Genomic DNA, 26,539 nt, shown 5'->3' on the forward strand with positions numbered 1-26,539 from the left:
CACTATGATCTGTGGTGTGCAAGCAACAAAACTGCTGTAAAGAAAAGTGGACAAAGCTGGCAGGCTTCTGAGTGTAATTTGCTCGTGCGCTTACGAGAAGGCAATCTGGTATTATGAAACAAATTTTAGCTTACATTTCCATGTCGCCCTGCTCGGGCAAAAGGGTTGTAACCTAAACTTTCAAGCTCCAGTTCTACGTCAATGCTCGAAAAGTCAGAACGAGCATGAGAGATAAAAATGTCTCACAATACTAAAAACTTCAAGCACCAGCAACTTTAACTCCGATAACCCCGAATCGACGAGAACGACTAGGGGTCACGGAATCTTCTTCCATCGATTGTTCCTGACAAGAATTTCAAACCAAGTGTACACCAAACCAGAATCAAACCAAGACAAGAGACAGACGGTCAACGAAGCTTGCATTAAAGATATCTCCATGAACGTTGATAGAAACTTCTAAGAAAATGATCTGAAAGAGTTATGAATAAGAGAAAAAGGAAACGAGTTTATCGAAAGACACAGAGGTTCCGAGTGTACCTATTTCCCGGAGGAAAGCAAGTAAATCTCCTGTTTTAGCCTGCTGCACATATTCTCCTGACTTGCATGAGCTCCTGTGGCCAGCCTGTAGGTACAACCAATGACAAGAATAAGAACAGTGGCATGCCATTGCCCAATCCAGACCGAAGCAAACAGAGTCAATGTACAATTTAGTTCCCAAACGTGACATTGGTTGCATGCACGACTGTAAAGCAAATCCTATACATTCAGTTCCTCGATAACACGATCGAGAGTGATCAGTGCACAATCGACGTTCGCACTACCTCCTGGCCCCGGGAAACTAAAAATCCCGAAAAAACAAAATGACTCGAGTCTCCCTACAGTGTGGCAGTCAATACATGCAGCGCCGATTGTCAAGGACAAAACAAGAGGTGAAACATCGCGCATGCTTACACAAAATCCTTGAGGACGGAATTGAAAGGGGTAATCAGATCACGCTAGATGAAACAAAAAAAAAATGTTCACTTTCCACGTCGCCGGTGAAGCTTCAACAGCGCACCGTCACCTCCTCTTCCTCCTCGGCAACCTCGGTACTCAGTTTCCGGGACCGCCTTCGACGCAAATAAAGGAATATAGAATAATAAGTTTGGAATAAGTTTGACGATGGTACTGTGAGTGATGGATGGAATGGTTACGTGAAAGGCGTGATCAGAATCAACGCAGCAGCAGCACGGTGAATCTCTCTCTCTCTAATGTAGTCAGTGTTAAGCCCTAATTTACTCTACTTTTACTTTTGCTTTTGCTTTGCTACACAAGTGATGGAAGCTCCCTTTCCTTGCGGGGCTCCTTCCTTCGCACTCCGATTCATTCATCTATCCATTGATATATTCATTCATTCATTCAACCCCGTTCCTGAAGGCTCTCCGATTGTGTTGTCATGGCTCTTATTTCGTGTTCACACCGCAACAAATTCAAATTTTTTGTTCTTCTTTAGTCGCATGTTCACACAGCAGCTCGTTCCTGCTCAATTGTCTTAGCTTTGATCGTGTGTTCACACCGCAGCCCGTTCCTGCTCTTTCGTCTCTCGCTTGTATCCATTAAAAAAGGCCCCCTTCAAATTTGAATATAATTAATTATATATATATATATATATATATATAATAAAAATCTTGAGAAATTATTATGAATTGATCAAGTTCCAAATTTTTTACAAACTACAGATTGTAACTAAGGTACGGTTTTTTTTTTAAATAAAAACAAAAATATTTTAGATTTTATTTATTATAATTGAATAATTTAAAATATATTTTTATATTATAAATGAATTAAAAAGATATGGTAAAACTATTTTTTATAAAATCTTTGGTTTTTTAAAGAATCAATTTTGAATTTTTTTTTATATCAACATTAATTGTAATGTGTTCATTATTACATTGTACAACTTCATGATTTAAATAACAGTTTTTGAATTAATTAGTTAATAAGTTATACTAACCATAAATGAATAATATTTGAGAAACAAGTTGGAGAAAAAACTAAAGACAGCTTCGATGATGTATTACAATGCAGTTGCATATTTATTTTAATACTAATGTCTTAAAAAATCATGATATGCTATTAAAACAAAAAGAAGATACTTTAAAAAAATAATGGGTATTTTAAATTTAAATATTAGAAGATATTTATATTATATTGAGACAGTTAAAGTGAACTTTAATAGTATTCAAACCTTCTATATATATGTTTTAATGAAATCATTAAAATTTGAATAAATTCTTATCTGCATATATATCAATAGCACTCTTTTTGTTGTGGGTGGTTTAATATAGGTAACATCTTTTTGTATCAGGTTTATTTACTAAATTGATACTCTTGTTGTTTTGAGGCTAATCTGGTGAAAAAAAATTAATTTTTAAAAAATAAAAAAATCAATATGTCTTTACAAGCTTTGTAATGATTAAAATTGTGAACTAACACAAGATTCTGAAAGTTCTAAAAACCTGAGCATCATTCTTTCAATAGAATCACGTTCTTAGCAATTGGAATCTTATAGGAACAATATTTATACTTTTTGTGGAAGACTATATATTATTAAATGACTTACTTACTCGCTCTTTCTAAAAACACGTTTCCTCTATGAATAGAACTTGTGTCAATTATTTGATTAGTCATTATTATCTTTTAATCTCTATGAATTGAATGCTTTAATTATAAATAAATAAAAAATAAAAAAATAAAAAACAACAACATCTGAATACAAGAAGATGAACAAAACAAGAAATCCTGAGAGACATTTAGGTGTTATAATCTACTAAATTTGGCATTGCAAGGTGGTAAAGAACTTGGGTGACTTCAAACAAATATGATTCAAGAATGTTAGAAAAATCGATTAACATAAACTTAACATCACTGCTGAAAAATATGTTACTTCATGGATGTAACCACATTTACCCTGAACTGCAGAAAACACCACAAAGATTCCAACCAAGTGTTTCTTTTTTCTTTGTACTTTCTTCTCAATGAAAAAAACGCTCACATTAATGCAGTGATGTATGGAAATTTCAGTAGCGTATTATCATTAAAAAATAGGAAACTCTTGATCAAAAGTCAAAACAATATTTTCAGGATTTTACTAAACAAAGTAAATAACCGAGTGACAGTGACTTCCAATCACCATACACACACTTACATGCGGCTGCTACACCTGCTTTTAAATCATCCGCAGAGAGTTCTTGATCACATGAAAAAAAGACGTTTTTCTTATTATGGTATTATCTATGTCTAAAACCAAACAGAGTAGTTTTAATTCTTATAAAGAGCAAAAAATCGAAAAAGGGGTGCATCAAGAGGTCTTAAAACTACTACTGAGATGATTAGAATTAATCATACTCTGGAACAGGGCCTTTCCATTTGAAGTTGTCTGCATATGCCTTTGGCTGCAAAAAACGCAACACGACCTTAATTGGCTCCATGTTTGAAATTGTTTCAAGTTGATAATGCAGATGGCGAAGGATGAATTCATGGCATGAAATGCATCTATAATAGTCAACAAAAATGGTAAGCCCAAACACAAAACTTCTACTCACAGTAGTAACAAGACTCAGTTACAAACCTTAAGTATAGCCTGGTGAGGCTCCCGAACCTGCAGCATAAGCGACAAAATATGTAATCAAATCAGACCTCAAAGAATTCTCTTCTGAAATCTTACAATTCTAGACTCGAAATACAATTACTTGCATTGTTATTTACATTGACAACATTGAACGACCTCAGGAGTAGTAGACAAACAAGTAAAAACAACAGGGTTTAGTTCGAGCTTGCAACATGAAAAATACGTGAAAATGCATAATAAACCACCTTTCACGTAGGTCATCTACTGATAGGTCCTGACTGAAGAGGAAATTACTTCAGCAATGGAATCTCCAAGGATATTGAACTCCCAACACAAGAAACGCTCCTGCTTATAACTCAGTTCTAAATTCAGTTCATGTATGACCTTTTTTGGATTATGGAGGGATGGCAAAAGTAGGTTGTCGGTAGCTAACCGTGTATTGCCAGCCATACTTCTCGGCAAAATCTACTGCGCTTTCCTTGGTATCGAAATTAAGAGATGCCTCACCAACACTTTGGTAAGGATCTCCTGTTGATGTCCAGCCCATCAAAGGATTCTCCCATCTAGTTGCACGAAGAGAAATCAGGAAATGTGTCAGTCTACTACCCATCGGCATAGTTTTAAAACACTAAAAGCCAGAGCGACGATTTCTTCTACAGTGTTGGAAGAACAGCGTCTGCCCTGACTGAAGAAATGAGACATGATGAGCTTACTTGTTAACAGATTCGAAGCTGATTTTCCATTTGTCCGTTGCCGGCCCTGATTGCGTAGTACAACGGGAAGGAGAATAAATTACCACCTGCAATCCTTCAAGAAAGCCATCTGAACTCACTAAACCGAAATGGTACAAACTCGCTTCAAGTTAACACATGATTATGGCAGAAACCGAACTAGCGCATAATCTTAAAGGAATCCATTCAAGTAGGTAGCGGAAAAAAAACAACAACAACTTTCACATTAGGGTTTTGCACTACGTGATTAACAAGAGCAGAATCTTTGATCCATAATCTGGAATTTTTTCTAGATAAAATTACGGGAGGTGAAAAATTCCTCTGAGAACGGGAGCCCGAAGCATGCACAATCAGCTCACCTTGCGCTTAAGTTGATCTGCAGGAATGCCAGAGACTTCGCCAATCTCACCATGGGTCGAAGCCGGCTTAGCGATTTCTTGAACACCGCTCAATTGGGCAGGACCACCTGAGGATGAGCAAAAGCTCCGAGAGCGAAGTGCAGAGGGAAGCAACCTGCGAACCGCCATAGCGAAGTCCTATTGCAACCGTATTCAGCGCGAATCACAAAAGAGTCCGTAAAACAAACTCTCGTGAAACGTCGACAGTACACAGTGTGATTGTCTCACTTTTGACATTTTTAGAAATAAGCTGACCTCGAGAATTGATACCCAGATGAAACAAGGGTATCATTCGTCTGCAAGGCTGGAAAAAAAAGTCGAGTGAAATAGTATCCGAATGACCGGATTTCGACAGCAGGAGATTGATGGCGAACGTATAATCATCACCACATTTAGTTGGGCTATGCCACCGTAGCAATGAGCTCCGTAAGGACCAGTAGGCCATCAATTCATGGTATAGAATACTGAAGTTCTATCCATGTCACTTTCTAGACTCTACTGCTCAGCTGCCAATGTACCATGAATGTTGGGAAATGCCGTTCTGTAGATCCCCTGAATTTGTACAGACATTGTAGGAAAGCCTTTTTTTCAAGGTTTGTTAGACTTAACCTGCTGCGGGTAGAAGCCACAAAATAACTGACAGTGATGCGGACGTTGCACAGCCTCTACAGGTCAAGATTCGTTGACATTACAAACGCATAGCTCCGAGGATTATGACAGCCGGGGTGAAAATTAACTGTTATATGGTGTGTGAGCTGGGTTCTTGCTGGCTTGTCCATGTGAATGATGTACCACGATGTCCAGCATTGTAGTTGGAGCGGCTTCATGTCTCGCACATCCATTTATAATTAGTTTGAATTCTCAATATGCATGAATGGTATTGGAAATGAGCAACCGCCCGACGTTATGCCTCCGGCATGGATCCGACTCGCTGCAAGTCTCTGTCGAATTCTAGACTAAATTCGAATCCCTTGTCATAGAGCTTGATTCATGTTTGCTATCTGGGTCGGCACTCAATTGTTTAGAGCTGCGAAGGGGCCATGCATGACTCCACAGCGAGTTCATTCCTTGCTCCAGAAGATGAGTCCCCTTACTGGTCTTCAAGTGATGAAGTTGAACATGCATTATCAAATGTTTTATCCTCTCATGCGGAAAACAACACTCTCCAATTTGCTGATGGGCGTCACTCGAACAGTGAGATGCTAACGGGACTACCAGATAGTTATGGTTTGAAAGAATACACGTTTGATCTCAATCTATTCGGGAGTGGAAGAGGGGCTATGGGAGTGAAATTGAGTGAAGCACGAATGGCAGCAAGACGGGCCGACGAAGCAGGTTTGCATGGTTTAAGATTTTGTCTTTTTACTTCTGGTTCTAGGTCAAACTGCTGTTGTAATGGAGGAACATTCTCTGTAGCTTATTCTTAAACCGGAATTCGGGGCCCTTTTTTATCACAAAGAGACACCCCAACAAAAATTCTCACAACTGATCTTTTAATTGTGTAGAAGGTTAATGTTCAATGCTTGCAGGACACCGGGTTGACGCAATCAGAAATTCGAAGCACGCAATTAGCATCGACAACCATCAGGACGCTGGTGAGTTTTCGAATTGCTCGGTTTACAATATTGAACTTCCGAGCAAATTAATGGTCGTGATCGTGAAGTCTCGCTCGTTCCTCGCTTGATGATTCCTAAACAGGATATCCACCCTAATTCTCTTATTTCAGCCCTTGGGTTTACTTTCCAGCTCATTGATTTTCCGTTGCCCTCCCCAAATCCGTTGAAAAGTTTCTTATGTACCTTCCGTCAATTCCCAAACTTTTGACATATGTGTGTAATTGAGATATCTAGCATCCAGGAGGCAGCAAGCAGCACAATGGTTGCAGACCATGGTTGGTAACACATCTCTCCCTGCTGCGGTTACTGTAGAAGACCTAAGGGTGTACTTGCAAAATGGTCACATTCTTTGTGAGGTCATCAACATTGTTCAACCTGGCTCAGTGCCAAAGGTAGGAACACATGGATTGAAATCTATTATGTTATCCTTTTGTGATCATGAACTGCCGCGTTGCGGGTTCTTTGTGGACTGTTAATGCATTCAATTAACGTGCTTTCGAAGTGGATTCGAAACATAAACGTAGTGTTCCAGAGAATATTATTGTTCGTTACTCAATCTACCATGATCCAGTCTACATATATTCTTTATCGAGAGATAAAATTAGGGGTGACAAGAGGGTCCATTAGTATTTGCCCTAAGAACAATCTTTGCCTGTAACGCAGGTATCTTCTGCGCCTCTTCGGGCCCTTTCTGGTTCTGCACATAAGGTTTAGCGAATTTACCGAAGGTCTGGACTGGACTTCGTGAGTCGTTTCCTAATTGCGGACGGTTTCCTACATGCGTAGCGGTGAAATATAAAGCCTGTCCTACAAGTCGAAATGTTTTGCCATTTTTTCTTTAACTCGCATTCCATTTTCATGAGCTGGATAGATCGCCGTATCGACGTAGCATTTTTATTTTTATTTTTATTTTTATTTTGTGTTTTCTCATTTTGCATTGGCTGTTCATGTTTTGTGTGGAGAAGTAAAAGACGAATAGAAGTTTCTGCTACTAATTTTGGAACAATACACTGTCGATTATGTGATCCATTCAGTCTGAAGATCCAGCAAATCCAACACAGATTGATGGACTCGCTCTACCCAATTACTTGTATTATGATAACGTCAGAAACTTTTTAATGGCGATCGAGGATATGGGATTGCCTGTATTTGAAGCATCTGATTTAGAAAAGGTATGAAGTGACAAAACTCTTGTTAAGTTAGAAATGGCCAGAGCAGCTCAGAAATGTAAAGCCGGTTAGCTTCTTCTTAGTCTTAGATTGAGTTTTGCATGAATACATGTAAATCTGTATGTGAAGTTGTGATACTCCCAGAGAAGCTCTGTCAAACACATTGAAGTGCTGCTATCTCTACCGAAATGACACATCAAGTCGCCTTTCTGCACTTTCGTGCACTTCCTTTTGCAAATACTATCCTGGTATAGTTTTCAATGTCATGAGCATGGGATCGAGAAGTGCTGCTATATAGAAACTGAAGCTTGTTCCTCCCCACTGGACTCATAACTGTGAATGCAATGGCAGGGTCCCATGTCCTCAAATGCATCTGCCAAGCTGGTTGACTGTATACTGGGACTAAAATCATTTCATGATTGGAAGCAAGGTGGCGCGCTTGGATTTTGGAGGTTAAAATCCCCTGCCGATTCAATAAAATCGTGTGCTACGTTATCTGCAACATACTCGAATCATTCTAAGAATGCTAACATTTGTTCAAAAAACTCGCGAAGAAAATGGATTTTTACTGATCAGGATTCCCTAGATGGCACATCGTTGTCCTCTTCACCAGACCAATCAATTAATCATCCTACTTTTGTCAAACAAAATGGAACTCCACTTGATATTATGCGCGCTGGTCATTCTGGTCGGAATTATTTTGACGGAAAGAATGAGGAGAGGGCTTTAAATCCGGATGCTTCAGGTATACACAATGGAACAATTGAGCAATTTGAATGTAATATTCAAGTAATGTAGTTTTTGATGTAATAATATAGTCTGAGACTGAAATCAACTATGAAGTGATGATTATTCTAGTAACTTCGCAAAATCAGCTACTTCTTCGCTTTCGGGATGCGGGTGATTGTAGTGGTTTCAAATCAGCATTCAATATCCTGTAACTTTTCAAATTGTGTTACACATGCTAATCAGCATTGCATATCCCTCTCCTGCGATACCGCAATGAGCACATGCACTAGTGAAACCATCCGTTTACATTCATCTAAAAGAACTGGTGTTATGTCAAGGTTTGATGTGAGCCTTGTAATATATTAGGAAGCTGATTTGACTTTGAGGTATGACAGCATTTCCCACAATGGTTGATGTCATCGTGCAGTCTCTACTACAACTTGGCTTAAAGACATTCGACATAAATTCAGCGAGGTTCTTCAAATGAAAGCGAAACAAATCGAGGAGACGGTTACGGCTATTCCCATCGCCACAGAAACTTTTGGAGGAGCAACTCTGTCATGTGATGTACGTGATCATAGGACAGTATCAACACATTACTTCGGGTCATGTTTACTTCGAAATTATTTGACATACTTCTTGCTTGCTGCCTAAGCCATATAGGGTTCCTGTGGGAAAACTGGACACCCATAATCGGATTCACACCCCTAAGTCACTAAAATCATTTGACATCCATTCTTGTAAAAACTTTTGTTTGTGTTTGTGTGTGTGCAGCATAATGCCCCTTCTCAATCACTCCTGAGTCTTATAACTGCTATTGTAGGTGACAAACCAGCTGAAGAGGTGCCCATGGTACGTTTATCCTGACGTTCAGTCCCAATTAACTTGGAGATGTTTCTTGCTTGCCGTGTGAAGTATGTTTAGTATCAGTTATTCACGGTGTGGTAGTTGGCGATTGTTGACAACTTAAAAGGTGGTCAGGCTAGTTTTCTTTCTCCTACTTCTCTTAGTGTAGGCAACTCAAGTTTTGGTCACGTTCGCTTCATGTGCGACACCGCACACGCACATATCAATTTGATTCTTAGTGTCCTGTTTGCAATTTTAGCTTGTGGAGTTAATGCTGCGGAAGATCATGGAGGAATTCGAGCATCATCTTCTCACTCAAAGAAATCAAGTCACGAAGGCAATAAATTCATCATTGTTCATGTCCAAAACATACAGCGGACTTGCGTATTTACCCCATTGCTTGTGACGTCAAAGCTGGAAATGAATTAGCCAGATTGGATTTTCTTGTAATACAAGGTAATTCATGTGGTAGCATCTAAATGTCGTGTTATTCTTGCAGATGAAATGTACCCTGAAGGATATGATGGTACGAGAAGAGAAACATGTGCCGCAGAGCGTGGTTTCAGAAGCATTAGCTGCTGGCACACAAGAAGAGAATAAAGTAATTTGACTAACCACGATGCGGATCTAAATTGTTGTGCAACCTTAGAAGGTATACCAATGCCTGTAAGAAGACACCTCGTTCGTATAGCAACGTCAAGTTTGTTCCAAAATATTTCTGTTGGAGATTTGTGTCAATTGACTGCTCTTCATGTGAGAAGTCAATTTACAAAAGAAATATGGCTGTTCCTGTTATTCTGAAGGTGGAGAAAAGTACCGTAGACGAGGAGGAGATAAACAATCAAAAGTGCGCAGCCGTGCAAGATTCCAAACATCTTTTGGACAATAATAAGCATCCGAATGACGACGGTTTCATCCATCCCGAGAAAGAGAAGGAAGAAATTATGTTGAACTATAAAGTGAAAGTACTGACGCTAAAATCACAGCTTACGGAGGCTAGTAAGGCAATGCAAGAGATGGACGATGCAACGAGCAGGATGAAAACCGCAATAAGAGAAAAGGATGCCAAGTGGGGAAAGATTCTTACCAAGATAGTGAAAGAATTCAAGGTATTCTGAGGAATCTTGATTTTACCTGAGAATTAATCTGCATCGAATCTGTTCCATACTCTGACAAAAGCTTTGAATCGGACTAATACAAGAGATTCCTGATAATAGTTTATTTATTCATGTCAGTAACGTTATGCACACCTGACCATGAAACTTGAATACCTCCTCTAGTGATTTGCACTGGAGGTTGTGAAGTCTGATTTTGTCCCAGATTTTATGTGGTCCATCTACGTCTGCTAAGACCTAAGTGGTCATAGCTTAAGTTAAGAGGATTTTATGATGGCCTTGAAAACACTTAAGTAATTTTCGGACCAATTTTTCTACACGTGATTTCTTCTGTAAGCCTCGAAGCAGATATTATAAATACTATGCATCGATGATGTTGTTTAGAATTTATTTATTTTAATTGTTTTAACATTTTTTCTTGTCCTCACTCCCTTCAAGTTCTTTCTTTGAGGAAACTTGTATTTCGTCGTCGATGCTTCAATCAAATGAACTCTTAGCTTAATTGTACCATTTGTGGTAGTAGTATCGTAGCACTCGTTCATTGAGCGAGACTTTACTTATTGCGTCCTCACGGTTTTGATGATTGTCTTAACTGCAACAATGTGATCGCAAGCATGATTGCAGGAGCTCAGGTGGGCCCAACTGGGTGCTAAGGAAGAGGTTTTGAGGATACAGTTTGATTGCACGAAGCACCTGAAGCATCTTGGTAACGTTTCAATGCTTGAGATGTGTACATAAGCGTTGAAACATCTTAAGCGTTCTTAAACATCTTGTCGCGTACATACATTCACCAACCGCTATTGAAGTGCAGAAGAAGATCTTCAAAATCTGATTGTAGCAGCATCTGGTTATCAGAAGGTGCTAGCTGAGAATCGCCAGCTCTACAATGATGTTCAAGATCTGAAAGGTGTTCTAGCTTGAAACTTAAGTATTCAGGATTTTTGTCAATTTGTGCATCAGATCAGTCCTATTTACATATTTGGATTCGCCTAAACAATATGTGTAAATGTATATGATGAAGTTTTCAGGCAATATTCGTGTCTATTGCCGGGTGAGGCCTTTCCTCACTAAAGAATCTACAAGACAAACAACTATTGACTATGTTGGAGAGAATGGAGAATTGATACTCCTCAATCCCATAAAACTAGCAGGCAAAGAATCCAGGCGGTCATTTGTATTTAATCGATGCTTTAATGTGAACGCTTCACAAGGTAAGATACACTTTCAGAATCTCGTCATAGGTTTTAGTCTCATATTAATCTCTAAGCTTTCATGCTCTTGTAATGCCGCCCCAAGTTTGTCTATTCCCTCATCTTTCTTTGTTCTAATTTTTGGCGCTCTTGCAGAAGAAGTATTTCTGGACACACAGCCCTTGATTCGATCTGCTTTAGATGGATTCAACGTGTGCATATTTGCATATGGGCAAACAGGTTCTGGGAAGACCTTCACCATGGTAAGTTAAAATTCACAAATCTTCTCATAGTTCTTTCCATTTGTATCAAGCGCTTCAAGTGCGTGCCTCACATATCAGATTCTCAAGTTGCGTTGATATGCTTACGGTTCATTTGTATAATTTCGAAGTTATATTCCTCATGTATTTTAGAGCCGTTGCAAATATAGGTGAATACCAATTTCTCTTAGAGTATGCCCTGGAACAGTTCATTCTGCATGCAATTATTTATGTCATTAAGAAATTCTTTGGTGCCCTCCTTATCCTATTAATATTTTTAAATGTACCTGTCAAATACAGAGCGGTCCCAATAACCTGACACCAACGACGTGGGGAGTAAACTACAGAGCCCTCAATGACCTATTTTTTATAACTCAGAGTAGAGTTCATGTTTTTCGGTACGAAATTGGAGTGCAGATGCTAGAGATTTATAATGAGCAAGTTCGTGATCTTCTCGTCACTGATGGTAGTCACAAGAAATATCCTTCCTGAGAACTTTCAGGGATCGAATGCTTAAGTTTTGCTGATTCGTCGTCGTTGTGGAGTTGCTCCAATTCTTTTGTACTACTTCACGTGGGTTTTGTTCGTTTCATTTACAGGGACGATTCTTATTACTAAATATTCGCAGCCAAGGAGCTATGCGGTTATATATTCATAACTTTAGCTTTGAGGTAGTTGTATGTGGGTTTTGGTAATCTAGATTCATTTTACACGAATATCCTTGACATTTGAAACGCTTGAAATTCGGAATAACTCGCAGCTGAATGGACTAAATGTACCTGACGCGAATATTATGCCTGTGAGATCAACAGATGATGTTTTGGAACTGATGAAATTAGGTCAAAAGAATAGAGCAGTTGGATCTACAAGTCTGAATGACCGGAGCAGCAGATCCCACAGGTAAGTAAAACCGCTGTGCTTCGTCTATTTTTTTCCTATTTTGGTATGACAAACTCAATTCTGCTCTTCTCCTCAGTGTTGACCTACGCTGTCTGCTTTCAGTGTGCATATACTGTTCATGATTCACCAAGGTTGTAGCTATGTTAATCCGTAAAGCTTTATGCTTTTCCCTCCTCCATCACACCCCCCCCCCCCTCGCACACTTATTTTAGAAGTGCGATTGATAATAAATGACCTAGATATTAATCATCGAACAACGCAACTGAACACAATACTAAGAACTCGTTTGTTAGAGTCCTGTGGCTAACTTGGAAGTGATCGTTTTGACTTGGAATTAATTGTTTCTTCTGTTTCATCTTAATTCTTTCATTGCGGGACATGGAGGTGTATACAACTCCAGCTTCTCCTATACTTCCTTGCCTGGGACATTTTCAACTGTTTTTTTTTGAAGTCGCTCCAGTCAAAATGTGGATTACAGGGCTCTTAATCCTTAGCCAAAAACTAAGAACTGGGACTCCTGTTGTTTGCAGTGTGCTAACAGTGCACGTCCAAGGCACAGATTTGAATTCTGGAGCTGTTTTTCGAGGCTCACTCCATCTTGTTGATCTAGCTGGAAGTGAGAGAGTGGATAAATCTGAAGTAACTGGAGACAGACTAAAAGAGGCTCAACATATCAATAAATCTCTTTCAGCCCTGGGTGATGTTATCTCTGCTTTGGCACAGAAAAATGGTCATGTGCCCTACCGGAACAGCAAACTCACTCAGCTCCTCCAGGATTCTATAGGTGTGTTATGAACACTTACGTGGCCATTTTTTTCTTTGTCTCCTTGTTATTTTCAATGATTTCTTATGTTTTGATAAGCATTACTTTCTCAGAAGAATTATGTCTTCATGCTTGGATAGAGGACGAACGTTGTTCATCTGAAATGCCTCACAAATCAATGTTCTCTTAATTATACTCTTTAAAGGTAATTGAAATAGAGTCTGTGAGGAGGGTGGCTTAATTTTTACTAGCACTCTCCCTCTACATGTATTGTTTCTCATGATATCATGCTGACAGGGGGGCAAGCGAAGACCTTGATGTTTGTGCACATAAGTCCAGATGTCGAATCATTTGGAGAGACTCTTAGCACCTTAAAATTTGCTGAACGAGTGGCATCAGTGGAACTTGGTGCTGCTCGGAGTAACAAGGAATGTGCGGAGATTGCCAATCTGAAGGATCAGGTTACTGGACTTAAATTAGTGAACCTAGGATTGTGCTCATTTCAGCGGGATCTTTAATATAAAGAATAATTTGGATCACTGCCGTTGACCTACATCTACACTAGCCTTGTTGAAGTTTTTGAACCAAGTAATACGAGAAAGCATCTATGCTACTAGCAGTTTTCTATGCCATTTACACTTGGATTCATGAGATCTTCATATGCTTCACATCTTAATAATCACATATTTCTATGTCACAGGTCAGCCAACTCAAAGATGGGATTACCAAGAAAGATGCTGAGGTAGCCCGAAAAGAGTTCGAGATAGCCAATCTTCAGATGATAATTGAACGACTTGAGAAGGGGGAGAACAATGAAAATAAGTCGAGATTGAAGCCAACGATCTCATCTAAACTTCATCGACGCAAGAATAATGAAGATCAAAAGAGCCGGAAGATGACTAATGAAAATGGAAATGCGAATGTAGAGGTATGTTTACTTCCATCTTGATTCAAAGTACCTATTCAGGATGTTCGATGTACAATGTATATCATTACGCTGGCAGTTGTGCGCATGTAACCGACGCATACTGCTTGCCGAGTCGACCCAATTCGTCATGTCTTCTTATGTCATATAAGGGACTGTTGTGTAATTTTGAACCAACCAAAGTTTGTGGAGCAGACACGTCAACCTACGCCAAAAATAGCAGGGGGAAAGAAGGCGTCCACTTCAATTGGTTTGAAAACTGGCCATGTCCCTGAGAATTTGGCAGAGCACTTCGGGTCCCCTTCTGCATGCTCACCGTCGGATTCCCCTTCAGAAAACAGAATTCAAGTTGAGGTGAGTGGGGACGGGGCTGTCAACATTTTTGAGAAGCTCACTCTGCTTAAAAGTCGTCAAAAGGGTATTGGGAAAAATATTGGCTCCTTTCCTAATGACAAGTTACTGGAGCATGATGCTTCTGAGTTCATGAATGCTGAACTATTGAGTAAGCCACTGAAAACAGGTCTTACTCACCATGAAGAAATAACAATGTATGATTACTCAAGGAACTCATCTAGCATCTATGATACCCCCACCCCATCGAGACCTTCGCAACGTGAAGGGAATATGTGTGAGGAATCAACTGATACATTTCAGTCCTCTGGAGATGATAATTTGTCTTCCTTCCAGGATTGTCAGCAATTAAAGATTGAAAATGAACGTCACAGTGCGGGAGCTAAAACGTTTGACGCTGGAACAGGGCGTTTCAACCTGTGCCCTATGCAGAGTGGTTTGCGGATCGGAGCCCCCTCAAATGTGCAAAGTAATGAGGAGCCTACATGTGGAGGTTTCGAAACCATACTACTGGAGAATATTGGGGGTAGAATTGTTGCGCAAGATGATCCATTTCTACTGAAGAATGTCCTGGATGAGGGTTTTGGAGATGATGAAGCGTTTGATTGTCGGGGTGCTTGTGAGGCTGATAGTGCAAGTTTGTATTCTGATAGCTGTTTTTCAACTGACGTTGATAACTCTGGATCAAGCCATATGGAACAAGACAAGAAAGTGGGATCTAGCTCTTTTCGACCCCTTCATAACCGAAAGTAAGTTTTACTTCTTAAGGTCCACAATTCACTTTCTCAGTTAATTAAAAATTACTTGTATACCTCGTGACTTGTAAGCTTTGACACACTTTTGGGCAGTCTTAACAATGCACATTAATAAGCTGAAATCGCTCTCCTCCATATAAAAAAATACCAAACATGTTTACTCTAGTGGAATCGATCGTCGTTGTGGTGTGGAGAGCAAAGAAATGCATAGTACGTGGTTGCGCTTCATGGTCACATACACATCTTGATTCTGCCAAGCATTCTTGAAATATATTCTCGTGTCACGTGTTTTCCTTGGGACAGGTATATGATTAAAAATGAGGCGTCTACCACTCCAGACACAAGTACTTTCAAGGTCTCACCACCGAGGGGGGGTTGTAAATCAAAAGGAGGACTATCTCGTCGACATAAGCCTGCTGGGCAAGCTTGTACTTCTGATACCAGAACTTCTGCAAAGCGGAATGCACTCCCCACCGGAAATCCCAACCAAGAGGTTGAACAAGCTAGTATGTCATCTTGAACTGACATGTCGTTACTGGTCATCAGATTTCCGTGTACTGTGTGCAAATGTTCACTAGTGATATGCAATGCAAATCCTTGGATGTGGTGCCTAACAGAGCTTCATGGTGGTTGTGGTGGAGTATACCATGTCTACGATAATGATAAAATTCTACTGCATGTTTCTTCATTCGGTGGAATTGTGTGTGCATGTCTGTCGAGTTGCAGGCAGTAGAAGGTCGGCGACGAGTGCCGCATTGTTAACCACCTGGAGATAATCGTCAGTAAGTCTTCCTTCATCTTTTGGCCGTGGTGAACCCTCTGCTTGTGTCATATCTACAGTAGAATGGCTGGATTATAATGACGCTGCCAAATTGGTACACAGATACCAGAGAATGAAGCTGGCCAGAAATCAATAGCTTGACTTCTCCACAACCAAGGACTATCAGGAACCTGGATGATCGAGATGGCCGATGACCGAAGAAAACTGAAAATTCAAACCAATGCTTCAAAATGGAAAACATACACTTTCAAGAATTTGCTCATTGTCTCCAGTGTAGAAATCCTCGATGCAAACAATGAAGATTCGTTGATCGTATAAATTATATTCACTCTAATGTTGAGAAGTAGAAACATATCTATCATGTTTGATCGTGCTCAAAAAATGTCGAAATGTTTTTCGACCCTCAAGTTGCGGGCGCAGCTTCAATCTCACTAACTAAATTAGCCACTGTTTCCATCCACTTCGATTTTAGAACACTCGTGGATCGAAATTCCGAGTTCAATTTTTTCACGTCCAAGAGACGAGAAAACAGAGACCACATTGTCCATGTCACACATCCTGGTGCCGATTGATTAATAATAACTTTTTTCTTTTGACAACCACCCATTCTCATCCTAAAAGTCTTTATAGTCTTTCAATGCATAAACTTATTCATGTTTTTGTAAATCATGTAAATAACTATATTTTTGTTTAATTCTATTATAAAAAACTAAAAAGCTAATTAATTGCTAACTTGCATCAAATCATGAATCAATTTATGGATACAGTAATTTCGAAGGTAAAAAGCTGTCTTGTTTTTCCAAAACACGACTACTCTTGACAATTACCAACAACTTCAAACTGAAATAATTTTTAATACTCCATCTTGTCTAACGTTGAATGATTTTCTATACAATATTAAATCTTATTCAGCCACTTTCTTTCAAATACAAAATAACCACTACTGAGCTTTGCAAACAGGGCCTTAAATCACACAACTACAGTTTTTCATTTGTTGAGTGTTTTACAACAAAAACTCCCAAAAAAAACATTGAATCTTTTGCATGCCAAAAAAGATACAGCAAAATTCATTCCACACAAAAACTTTCGAGAAATTGAATAGAGAAGGCACAAGCTACTTTCAAAGGCATTACATGATTATCCATTTCATATAGCTGTAACACTTCAAACTCGGTTGCAAAAACAAGACTGTCCAAATTGAGGTCCATGTTGATTTGAACACGTTAAATAATTCTCAAATACACGAAGTATACTGAAAGGGCAACTAGTGCAAGGGTTTCGGTAACAGAATCAAACCTGCAAAAGCTCATCTGAAACTGATCATCAGATCCACCATTTTATAGCTCATCTTCAGAATCGTCAAACGTGGTTGAGCATTGGAGGGTTAACTTGAGGCTGGTGAGGTGGGCTCTTTGGCAAGCCTCTCGCTCATGCCGTGCTCACACAGGCAAGAATATGCTGGATGGGTCTTTGCGGCCACCATCTGGGACACACCAAGCAGAAGAGTGGTCTCGGTGGCCTGCTTGGGCCTGGTTACTAGGCTGGGTACAAGAATATGAGGGAGACCTAGCTTGATGCGCTCCCCTGCCACTGCAGTGTAGAATGTGTTGGAGTGGATGGGCACCAACACATCGCTGTGTGAGCAGATGTAAAAATCTATGGCCAGCTCCAGCTGGGTCCTTCCAGAGTAGAGAAACTGGCTCTCTTCGTTGAATGGCATGCTATATTCCTGCCAAAACATGGAGATATAGGAGCTTAGATGGAAAGCAGAAAACCAAGTAAAGACCTATAGAGCACTCGGAAGGATAACTTGTGGGTAAAGGAAGGTAATGTTAACTTGAATTGAAAACTTTGATAAGAAGGGTTCACTGCAACAGAAGTTGGATGCAAACAGCTCGGTGTAACGTAGGATGCCTGCAATCCACACTTTCAGGAAACCGCAAACGTATTGACAGAACAAACGTGGTTCAGAAAGATTTTTAGTTCGCATACCTTGGTAATGACATTCGGGAAGAGGTTGAGCAAAGGGTCGAAGGACTCATCCAGTCGAGTCTGAGTCAAGTAAATTGCTGTCTCACGAGCAAACCCATGCGACTGCAACAACAAACCAAGGGCACGAGGGGACAGGCAGCGCTTAGACTTTGTATGAACAACATCACGCTCCTCCTCACAAGCCGTGTCTGTAGATCGATAATCCACCGCAACATACTTTCCACCCGCTCTCTGAGCTGCTTCCTTCATCCTGTTGTTCAGCCTGTTGCCAAGCTTTTCTATCTGGGACTGGAACATCAAGGCTTTGTACTTGATCAAGCACCGAATGGCCTCCATTTCGACGTCTTGTTCTTCTTCCACATCTTCCATACTGGGCAAAAAATCATCCAACACGATTACCGTGCTTTTCTCAAAGATGGGCCGAATGTTCTGGTCGATATAAGGCTTGGTGATTCTGTAAGGAACTTGTATACTGGTGTGGTTTAAACCCCGGAGGTCTTCAGGTAACCGCCCCATTATTCTAACAACTCCCTCCAAAGTTGCGATGAAGTGCTTGACGGTGTATAAGTCATCAAAATTACTACACACCATACCCATGATTCCCACTATCAATGGTTGCACTGATTTGCAAGTTCAGCTTACGGGAAAAATACAGAAGTTTTTTTTATTAATCAACGAATAAGTGAAGAACAAAAATTTCCTGAATGGCTAGTTTAGCTAGATGCTCTTCAGAGAATCAAAGAGAGTACAAAACCTTCAAAGAAAAGGATGAAGAAAACATCTCAAACAAAGTATTTTCGGATATACTTCATAAAGCATGAAATCTTCAGGGGTCTTTAGGTACATGGACAAAAGCAATTCATACCTAGCCAGCTCGGTTAAACCTTCTTTTACAATAGGTATCACAAGGGTAGCTCCTAACTGGCGAGCAACAATCACCGCATCCGCAATCTGGCAGAGTGCAGAACCCAACCAATATCGACTAATCGGTTATGCTGAAAATTTAGTGGATCATTACGAAATTAAAAAAAGGAGATGAACAAATCAGGGGACAACATAAGCGATTTTACATGAATCCTAATTCTCAAGCATGATTGGTCTATGAAATACGCATAGCCTGTTTAAGTCTGACCTTGTTATCCTAAACCCATTCTGTAGTGGCTGGGTTAAAGACTCACGATGTAGCTATTTTAATTACTGTGTACAAGATACCTGAAACCGGTGGTGGTGCGGCCCTTGAGAGCACCTGACCAGAACGTAGCCCCATTCCTTTCGATTGCTCTCTGATGACATAGAAAACATACTTCAACGTTCGTCCTCATTAAAATATTGTGGACAGATCTTCTGTAGCTGTTATGATAGCAGCAAGGGAACCCCGGCGATGCTCGAGAAGTATTTCTGAGGTTTCTACCTTACAACTAGAAGGAAACTGGTCTAACTTAATACTATGATGAAGCAAGTAAACTAGGATAAAAGATGGCGAATCGCAATTATTGTGCTTGTTCAACGGCATATCAGAATGTCATCACAGCATTATCAGTCAATCTTGCCAGTTTGAACGAACAATATCCGGGAAATAAAATTTGAACGCCTGCTGTTTCCGCAACCACAGAGGTAATGATAATACCTGGCCGTTTACTCACTTCTAGAAGGTTCAGTCCAACATGGTTCAAGTGGTCGGAACGGAACTCCCCATAACTTTATTTGGGTACTTGTAGACGATTGGACCTGCAAAAACATAATATTGCGAATCTTGAAACGAAAACGGGATCTGAAAACGCAGTCTTTGAAGCCCATGAAAAAACAATAAAAGTATAATTTATTATATATACAGGACAGAACTAGAGGCGCCTTCCATGCAAGGATACATCGAACTGACAGACACAGACAAACAAACAAACAAACAAACAAACAAAGCTTGTGGAGTGTGATGTCCTGATAATCCCTAAACTGGATCTAATCCTGGATGATTTCCATAGAAAGCCGCGTCGGCTACCAGAATAGTTCTAAAGTAAAATTCTAATCTAGACATCAAGCACAAACACTTACAGCATTGATCTATGCTTGCATGAATTCGTTAACAATTTGTTACGTGCCAGATCAGACCAAAGCATTGGCGCAATACAATAGTTACATCTTGATTCAAGCTCGACCTAAAACTATTCTTTGTTATTTGACACAAAAAGCTGGAAGATATGGGAGCAACATACCTGTCCAGCCTGGGATCGTATCTGAAGAGGCCCGTTGTTGAGAATGTTGTAAGAAAAGACCAAGAACATAAAGCCGAGGAATCCGATCACTCCTTTCCGTAACCCCAACATTGTGATGACCACTTAAGCGACCACTCCAATGCCGTCTGCTTCGTTATTCCTTCACCATCAAACCTTCACTAACACCCTCATAATCTAACCATGATTTCATTTCCCCCACCTCTCCACTACTCCACTGCATCCCACCCGCCCACGCACAAACTTAGGTTCAGCACAAACTGGACTTCAACACTACAACATATTCTCATAGTCAGCAAACGATGCGCTGAACGGTACCCAATTGACAAAACAAAACAAAACAAGCAAAAAATTCAAAAATTGAAAAGAAGCAAACGCTGACAAAGCTGAAGCGCCGATTCCACTAAAATGAAAACAATTACTTGCAACAATAAACAATTGTGGGTCTCCTCAAAAACTGTTGCACCCTCACAGTTTCGAAATCATAACCTAATGTCATAAGCCACACTGTGTAGGTTAGAAGCAACATTGGCAAACTGAAAGAAAGCTTGGGACTGCAATCACAGACAGAAAAGAAATCTGTTTACAGATTCCTAAAGAAGTTGATGTTTTTTAAATTAATTGTAGTTATCTTGTAATTTAAGAAAATTGATTATATAATCTTGATAAGTATTCAATCAACATGTTTTTTCACAATCATGTTATGAATGTAACTTTGATAAAGTATGCAAAGAAAAATATCAAATGGTTGAATAAAGAACATATAGAATTAAAATAAAAAACATCACTTTAACATTATTTTTTATTATTAGGATGATGTCTATAATAATAAAATAATACATTATTTGTACAAAAAAAAAGTAAATATATCAATCACATATAGTTACAATGCTTAAACTACATACCATTAGAAAAACCAAACTTTTATACTTTAAACTAATACTCAACTTGCACAAAACTTCTACACTTTTAATTAGTATTGAATTGATTCATAACAAATGTTGCACCTTTAAAGAAATTGCATGTAACCACTAAAATGTTACCAATTCTTTTGTAATCAATTGTAAAGTTAGTTTCAAATGCTATTTGTCTTATTATTGATGTCTTCTTCTTCAAATAAACCAACAATGGCTTTCAACCAAAATTTCTTCAAAATTCAATAGCTTGTAATTGTTGTTAAGCCATCACCCAACCATTTCTTTTGATACTTGTAGTTGTACATACAAGTTTTATGATCCATTGTAGCACTCAAAAGTTTAGATTCTATTTTTACAATGATAACTTTTTTTACTTGAAAGCATTAACATCTTTATTCTTATTTATAATTGGTGAATCAAACAACCTATTTATGACTTCTTCTTGATATTTGATGAAATTTCTACTCTCTATTGTTCTTTACTTATTTTCTTGAAATTCCAAGTAGTATAACATTAAATCATTGTATAATTTTTAAAAATATATTGTCAAAAAAATAGTTATTGGCCATTAAATCTATAAATAAGACTTTTTTAATATAAATTATCTTTTCTATCTTTTAGATATTATTAGATTGCTACATATAAAGAAACCAAAATTAAGAGGTTAACTACTTAGAAAAAATATTATAGATATTGTTTTTGTATCAAACAAGTTTTAGGGGCCATTTTTAGAAGTTTCTTAAGCAATATCTTTTTTTAGGTTGGATTATCCTAATTTTTTTCTTTGATAATGAATTGATTGCTTAACAACTTCTTTATTTATTGAGAATGGTCTAATTATAACTTTTTAATGCTGAAATTACTATTTTTAGTTTTTAATATATTTATCCATCTTTCATGACCACACCACACAATTTTCTTTTATATGGTTTTAATGCATTTCTTCCACTTTAGAAGTATAAAATGTCTTTATCCTTATAGTCATTGTATCTTCCTTACAACTTCTTTCACTTTTGTAGCAACTAAACAATCTTCTATATATAAGAAATATTATTTATAATAACATTAAATAATAATAAAAATAGTAAATATAATCATTATTATTTGAAATATATTTTTTCAATTCTTAACATGTATAACTTACATATATTAGACATTTTTTCATGATGTCTTCCATTTTTCAACTTTATAACTTGTTTGTCTTGTTTTTATTTTATTTTATTTTTTATCCTATATCATTTCTCTTCATGATTGCCAAAATTTGTTCTTATAAAAGTTTTTCTTTATTTATTATTATATGATTTTTTTTAACACTGTAATATAAAACTTTAGATATTATATTTAAACTCTCTAATCCATTTAACAAAGAAATTTGTAAGTATTGAGAAGTGGTTTATTTTTATGGGTACTTTATTTTCTTCTTAAAATTAGACCTTTTTATTTAATATTTAAGCACCTATTTACTAATGCTAAATAGGGCACCTTTGAGGTTTTTTCTTTTCTTTCTTTTGTCTTAAAGTTTGACTTTCTTATTATTCTATCAAGAAGAGCAAATAGACTTCAAACTCTCTATTTTTCTGTGTGTGCAAGGTTGATGTTTACCAATGTTCTACTTTCTTAAGAAAATGTTAAATTATCCTCTTTTACTTTGTATTTCTTAACTTCATAAATTAATCAAATTTAGATTTTATGAATTCAATATATATATATATATATATATATATTTTTTTTTTCTTGTAACTCTTTTTTAAGTCATAAGATTATTTCCATGATTTCTATTATGACTTTATTATATTTGATAACTTATTATTAGAGTTATCATGAGAAATCATATAATCAAGTCATAATAGAAATCAAGTTATCCATAGAGTCAAATTATATTTCATAGAGTTTATGACTTTATTATGACTTTATCTTGAATTTGGCCTCTATTGTTTTGTCATGTTCTATCACAATTGATCTAATCATCTTACTAATCAAGTTATCTATTGGTTTTTATTAAAAATAGTTATTATAATTTAGGTCTTATTAACCCAAGATAAGTGTGGTTTGTATAAGTCAAATTAAGTTTGGTTTCTGAGTTAAGTTTGATTTAGAAGCTAAGTTGGATAATGGTGGTCCTTACATGTGTTATTAGATTTAATAAAATTTGATATTGTGGAGGTTTAGGTGTGAGTTTTTACAGAGCTAGCACTCAACATCTCAAGATGTTCGGTAAAAAAATAATAATAATGAAAAAAACCATTTAGAAGTTTTACAATAAAAAAATAACATTAAAAATACTTGGACCAAAAGTAATTAGTAAAGTCATAGATACTTTAAAAGCAAAAAATAAATAAAAATAGAGAGAAAATTTGCACAACTCCCTCCACCAAATGTTGCAAAGAAATAAGAAAATAACAAGGAGGTTGACGAAGAAACAGATTCTTCAAATCCCTCACAAAAGATAGTGAGGAATGAGCAAGAATAAAAAGAAAGCATCATAAAAATAAGTGGGCAAAGATCAAACGACACCACAATGCACAACTTCCAACATTCATTTGTTCCACGCTGTCCAGCTTCAAAGATTTTCCGAAGATATTTAACATGCTATAATTGGAAGCTACGCATCAAGCAGATCACAGCAACAGTACATCCCTGAAAATGGAATTAAGATGCTCTCAATCGAAGCATAATGTAGTTCTCTTTTACTGTTTAAATTTACACTAATTACAATTATAGAGTTATTACTCGTTCCAGCATCATAAAATACAGAAGTTCTACGCTACTACTGAGGTGTTTTGTAAAATACACAAACTTCACCCAAGGCTTTGGTAATGTACCAACTGAAGAATAAGAAGATGATGCTCTTATGAACTGTGGAGCCAACCAATCCATGTCTATCCATCTTATGCTGCAGTCTCAGATTCTTCTCCTTCACTTAAGTCAACTAAGTCTAATCCAATGCAACTTAAGCGTTTGCAGTGTGCTTTGACTCGCTGGAGAAGAATCCAAATTTGGGCCAGCGAAGGTGGCTAACCAATAAAATTGAGGTGAAGACATGGTGCCATAGCTTCCGCAGATGCAGCTACGACGGACACAAATCTGCTGTCTGGCAGGTGGGCAATCTTGCGCTCAAACCTGTTGATTCAGAATTGCTGAATTCATGACCATGACATGAGAGGTGACGGCTCAGTCAACGATCCATGACGCTGAGTGTGGTCAAATCCCCACAGCTCTACATGCTTGAGGACAAACTCCTCACTGTTTGCAAGGCATGAACTCCCGAAGGTATCACATTCGCCACTTGAACCATGCAGGAGCTCTGAATCTATGTGAAGAGCAAAGTGGCTCCCGCCTCCCAGTGCGAGGGAATCCGACATCGCCAGAACGTAGTATCTATTCAAGCCTGAGGCATGGAAGATCGTTGCAGTTCCCGAGACATTGGTGAACACAAATGAGTCGTTTGTCCCTTGATATTTCTTCTTCGGTGATGGTACTAAAGGAGCCGTTATCAGGCCACCAAAAACGGCGCCTTCCTTGTCCCCGGCAACAAGTAACAGAGGCCCAGTCATCATGTTACTATTCCGGTACAGAGTAAGAAGCGACATTCCATGCTTCTCAGTACTGTAGAGTAGCACCCATCGTCGACCTCTGGCAAGCGTCGGCAGAGCAGGGTGGATGCTGCAGCGAGTATCGTCGGAAAGGAGACGTGACTGGTCGGACATTCCGGGCAAGCGATCTGGGGTATTACTTGGCAGCTTCTTTTTTGAATTACGAGGAGGGATACCCACCGGGTCGCTCACCTTGACATGCTCATCCACGAGCAACCAATCGACATCATAAAACTCACCATTCTGTGCAGTCCCTTCCTCCTCTGCTGCCCCAGACGGCTCCCTGTGGAACCGCGATTGCAAAGGCGATTGGTTCTCAGCCCCAGCCCTGCCTCTTCCAAACCCTAAAGACTTATTACCTCCACCATTGTCATTCTTGTCAGACGTCAAAAGATTCATCAGAAACGCAGACAGAGACGACGTATCCGGCCCCTGAGGATCCGGCACTCCTCTGCTGCAACCGTCATTGTCCAATGCATCCCACTGGCTCCCAATCGGCACATCCACATCATCCTCAGCACCATAGTTCACCAAATTGGGCGCAGAATTTTTCCTCGGTAGGGTATCCTTGTTCTTCCGGCTTGGCAAAAACCGCCCCAATTTATCCCCGACGGAGTCCGCCCACTCCCCTGGCTTCGACAACAACGCCTTCTTCATCTTGCCGGTCCCCAACATGGAACCCTCAATTATTGCACTCCCAAACCCTAATCCGACACAAAGTACGCACCTCCCTCCTGCCGCACATCAAACCCTACCTGCGTACGTCGAACCATTCCCTCTCCTCCTCTCCAACAAACTCTACCACCACCTCATCTCCGAAGACGCACCACCACACACGCCCTCGCTACCTCCACAAACCTCGAAACCTACCCCTGTCTGTCTCTTCGCCCTCTCTCTCTCTCTCTGCAAACTAACGGACGAAACTCTCGTTCACAATAGAATTATCAATATGCCGTGTTGAGAGCTAATGCAGAATGCTGAGGGAGCGTGGAAAGTGGTGACAAAAGAGGAGGACCGTGGGAATGGTGCCGTGGCGTCGCCGAGTTCGATCGATCCATCAGATCTTCTGTGCAACCCCCCCCCCCCTGCGAACAAGAAGGGGGGCGTTGTTGGATCCACGCTTTTGGATGGATGATTGTGTGTTTTAACGAATGAGTCAAGAAAATCCCGTTTGGACGGATAAACTCATTGTCGATGGATGTGTGCGTCGATGAACCTCAGTTTACATGGATGAATTGAAACTGGATGGATGTGTACATGACTCTCAATCTATATGGATGAATTCCCAGTCGATTGATGGATGGATGTGGTTGTGTAAGTGCGATTCTTATGCATTTTTCATCTACTGGGCGTGTGTGTGTGAATAGTATGTCCTTATTAGTCTTTGTTTGAAGTCTCAAATGTGGTGGTGGGCGTTACAAAGTAGTCCTTAAATAAACGGTATTTGGTCACGTTGGGGTTGGGGGGGGGGGGGGAGATTCTGTTGGAAAATATGCTTTTAAGAATCAGAGAGTTGTTGATGTTTGTTAATAGTCATTTTTTTATTGAAGTGAGAATTATACTCTTGTATCATTTTTAAATCTTATCAATGAGAGGATTGGATCTTGTTAAAATTAGGAGATGGCAACTGAGTAGGGCGGCTTTAGGTGGAGGTCGTGACTTTTAAGCTC

The 26,539-nt window shown here is 38.9% G+C and overlaps 4 protein-coding genes and 1 long non-coding RNA gene across 18 annotated transcripts; 1 reads left to right on the forward strand and 4 right to left on the reverse strand.

Moving 5' to 3' along the window:
* Nucleotides 1–65: 65 nt before the first annotated feature.
* LOC112276924 (uncharacterized) lies at nucleotides 66–1,249 on the reverse strand. The gene is made up of 3 exons (XR_002968203.3): nucleotides 952–1,249; nucleotides 538–622; nucleotides 66–343 (listed from the first exon to the last, which is right to left on the reverse strand). It is a non-coding gene; the product is annotated as an uncharacterized LOC112276924 (long non-coding RNA).
* A 1,851-nt stretch (nucleotides 1,250–3,100) lies between these two features.
* Nucleotides 3,101–4,909, reverse strand: LOC112276645 (NADH dehydrogenase [ubiquinone] iron-sulfur protein 4, mitochondrial). The gene is made up of 5 exons (XM_024508134.3): nucleotides 4,701–4,909; nucleotides 4,324–4,409; nucleotides 4,044–4,173; nucleotides 3,611–3,640; nucleotides 3,101–3,434 (listed from the first exon to the last, which is right to left on the reverse strand). The coding sequence occupies exons 1-5, from the start codon at nucleotides 4,866–4,868 to the stop codon at nucleotides 3,378–3,380; spliced, it is 471 nt and encodes a 156-aa protein (XP_024363902.1). The 5' UTR covers nucleotides 4,869–4,909; the 3' UTR covers nucleotides 3,101–3,377.
* Nucleotides 4,910–5,641: 732 nt separating this feature from the next.
* Nucleotides 5,642–16,741, forward strand: LOC112276642 (kinesin-like protein KIN-14C). 11 transcript variants are annotated; one of them, XR_016500466.1, is made up of 24 exons: nucleotides 5,642–6,074; nucleotides 6,269–6,334; nucleotides 6,590–6,747; nucleotides 7,390–7,527; nucleotides 7,876–8,269; nucleotides 8,681–8,820; nucleotides 9,028–9,105; nucleotides 9,359–9,436; nucleotides 9,599–9,700; nucleotides 9,903–10,208; nucleotides 10,839–10,920; nucleotides 11,026–11,121; nucleotides 11,243–11,425; nucleotides 11,561–11,667; nucleotides 11,965–12,143; nucleotides 12,400–12,564; nucleotides 13,095–13,348; nucleotides 13,625–13,788; nucleotides 14,028–14,255; nucleotides 14,436–14,606; nucleotides 15,010–15,352; nucleotides 15,662–15,864; nucleotides 16,085–16,140; nucleotides 16,242–16,741. XR_016500466.1 is itself a non-coding variant. In XM_024508124.3 (24 exons), exons 1-23 carry the CDS (start codon nucleotides 5,780–5,782, stop codon nucleotides 16,132–16,134), a joined length of 4,050 nt encoding a protein of 1,349 aa, XP_024363892.1. In that variant the 5' UTR covers nucleotides 5,642–5,779; the 3' UTR covers nucleotides 16,135–16,140; nucleotides 16,242–16,741. The 11 variants fall into 11 exon arrangements, 9 of the variants coding, with proteins under 9 accessions (XP_024363892.1, XP_024363894.1, XP_024363893.1 ...); XR_016500467.1 differs by having other exon boundaries at nucleotides 14,448–14,606; XM_024508124.3 differs by having other exon boundaries at nucleotides 14,940–15,352.
* Nucleotides 16,742–17,254: 513 nt separating this feature from the next.
* On the reverse strand, nucleotides 17,255–20,914 carry LOC112276643 (protein MANNAN SYNTHESIS-RELATED 1). Of its 4 annotated transcripts, none has more exons than XM_024508132.3 (7): nucleotides 20,782–20,914; nucleotides 20,342–20,576; nucleotides 19,775–19,859; nucleotides 19,344–19,414; nucleotides 18,997–19,082; nucleotides 18,132–18,711; nucleotides 17,255–17,868 (listed from the first exon to the last, which is right to left on the reverse strand). In XM_024508132.3, the coding sequence occupies exons 2-7, from the start codon at nucleotides 20,450–20,452 to the stop codon at nucleotides 17,524–17,526; spliced, it is 1,278 nt and encodes a 425-aa protein (XP_024363900.1). In that variant the 5' UTR covers nucleotides 20,453–20,576; nucleotides 20,782–20,914; the 3' UTR covers nucleotides 17,255–17,523. The 4 variants fall into 4 exon arrangements, with proteins under 4 accessions (XP_024363900.1, XP_073387267.1, XP_024363901.1 ...); XM_073531166.2 differs by having other exon boundaries at nucleotides 20,849–20,893; XM_024508133.3 differs by lacking the exon at nucleotides 20,782–20,914 and adding an exon at nucleotides 20,742–20,758.
* Nucleotides 20,915–23,920: 3,006 nt separating this feature from the next.
* LOC112276297 (uncharacterized) lies at nucleotides 23,921–25,952 on the reverse strand. The gene has a single exon (XM_024507436.3). The coding sequence runs from the start codon at nucleotides 25,542–25,544 to the stop codon at nucleotides 24,420–24,422; it is 1,125 nt and encodes a 374-aa protein (XP_024363204.1). The 5' UTR covers nucleotides 25,545–25,952; the 3' UTR covers nucleotides 23,921–24,419.
* Between the last annotated feature and the right edge of the window lie 587 nt (nucleotides 25,953–26,539).

The sequence above is a fragment of the Physcomitrium patens genome, chromosome 24, assembly GCF_059467195.1.
Source record: "Physcomitrium patens ecotype Gransden chromosome 24, ASM5946719v1, whole genome shotgun sequence".
NCBI lineage: Eukaryota > Viridiplantae > Streptophyta > Bryopsida > Funariales > Funariaceae > Physcomitrium > Physcomitrium patens.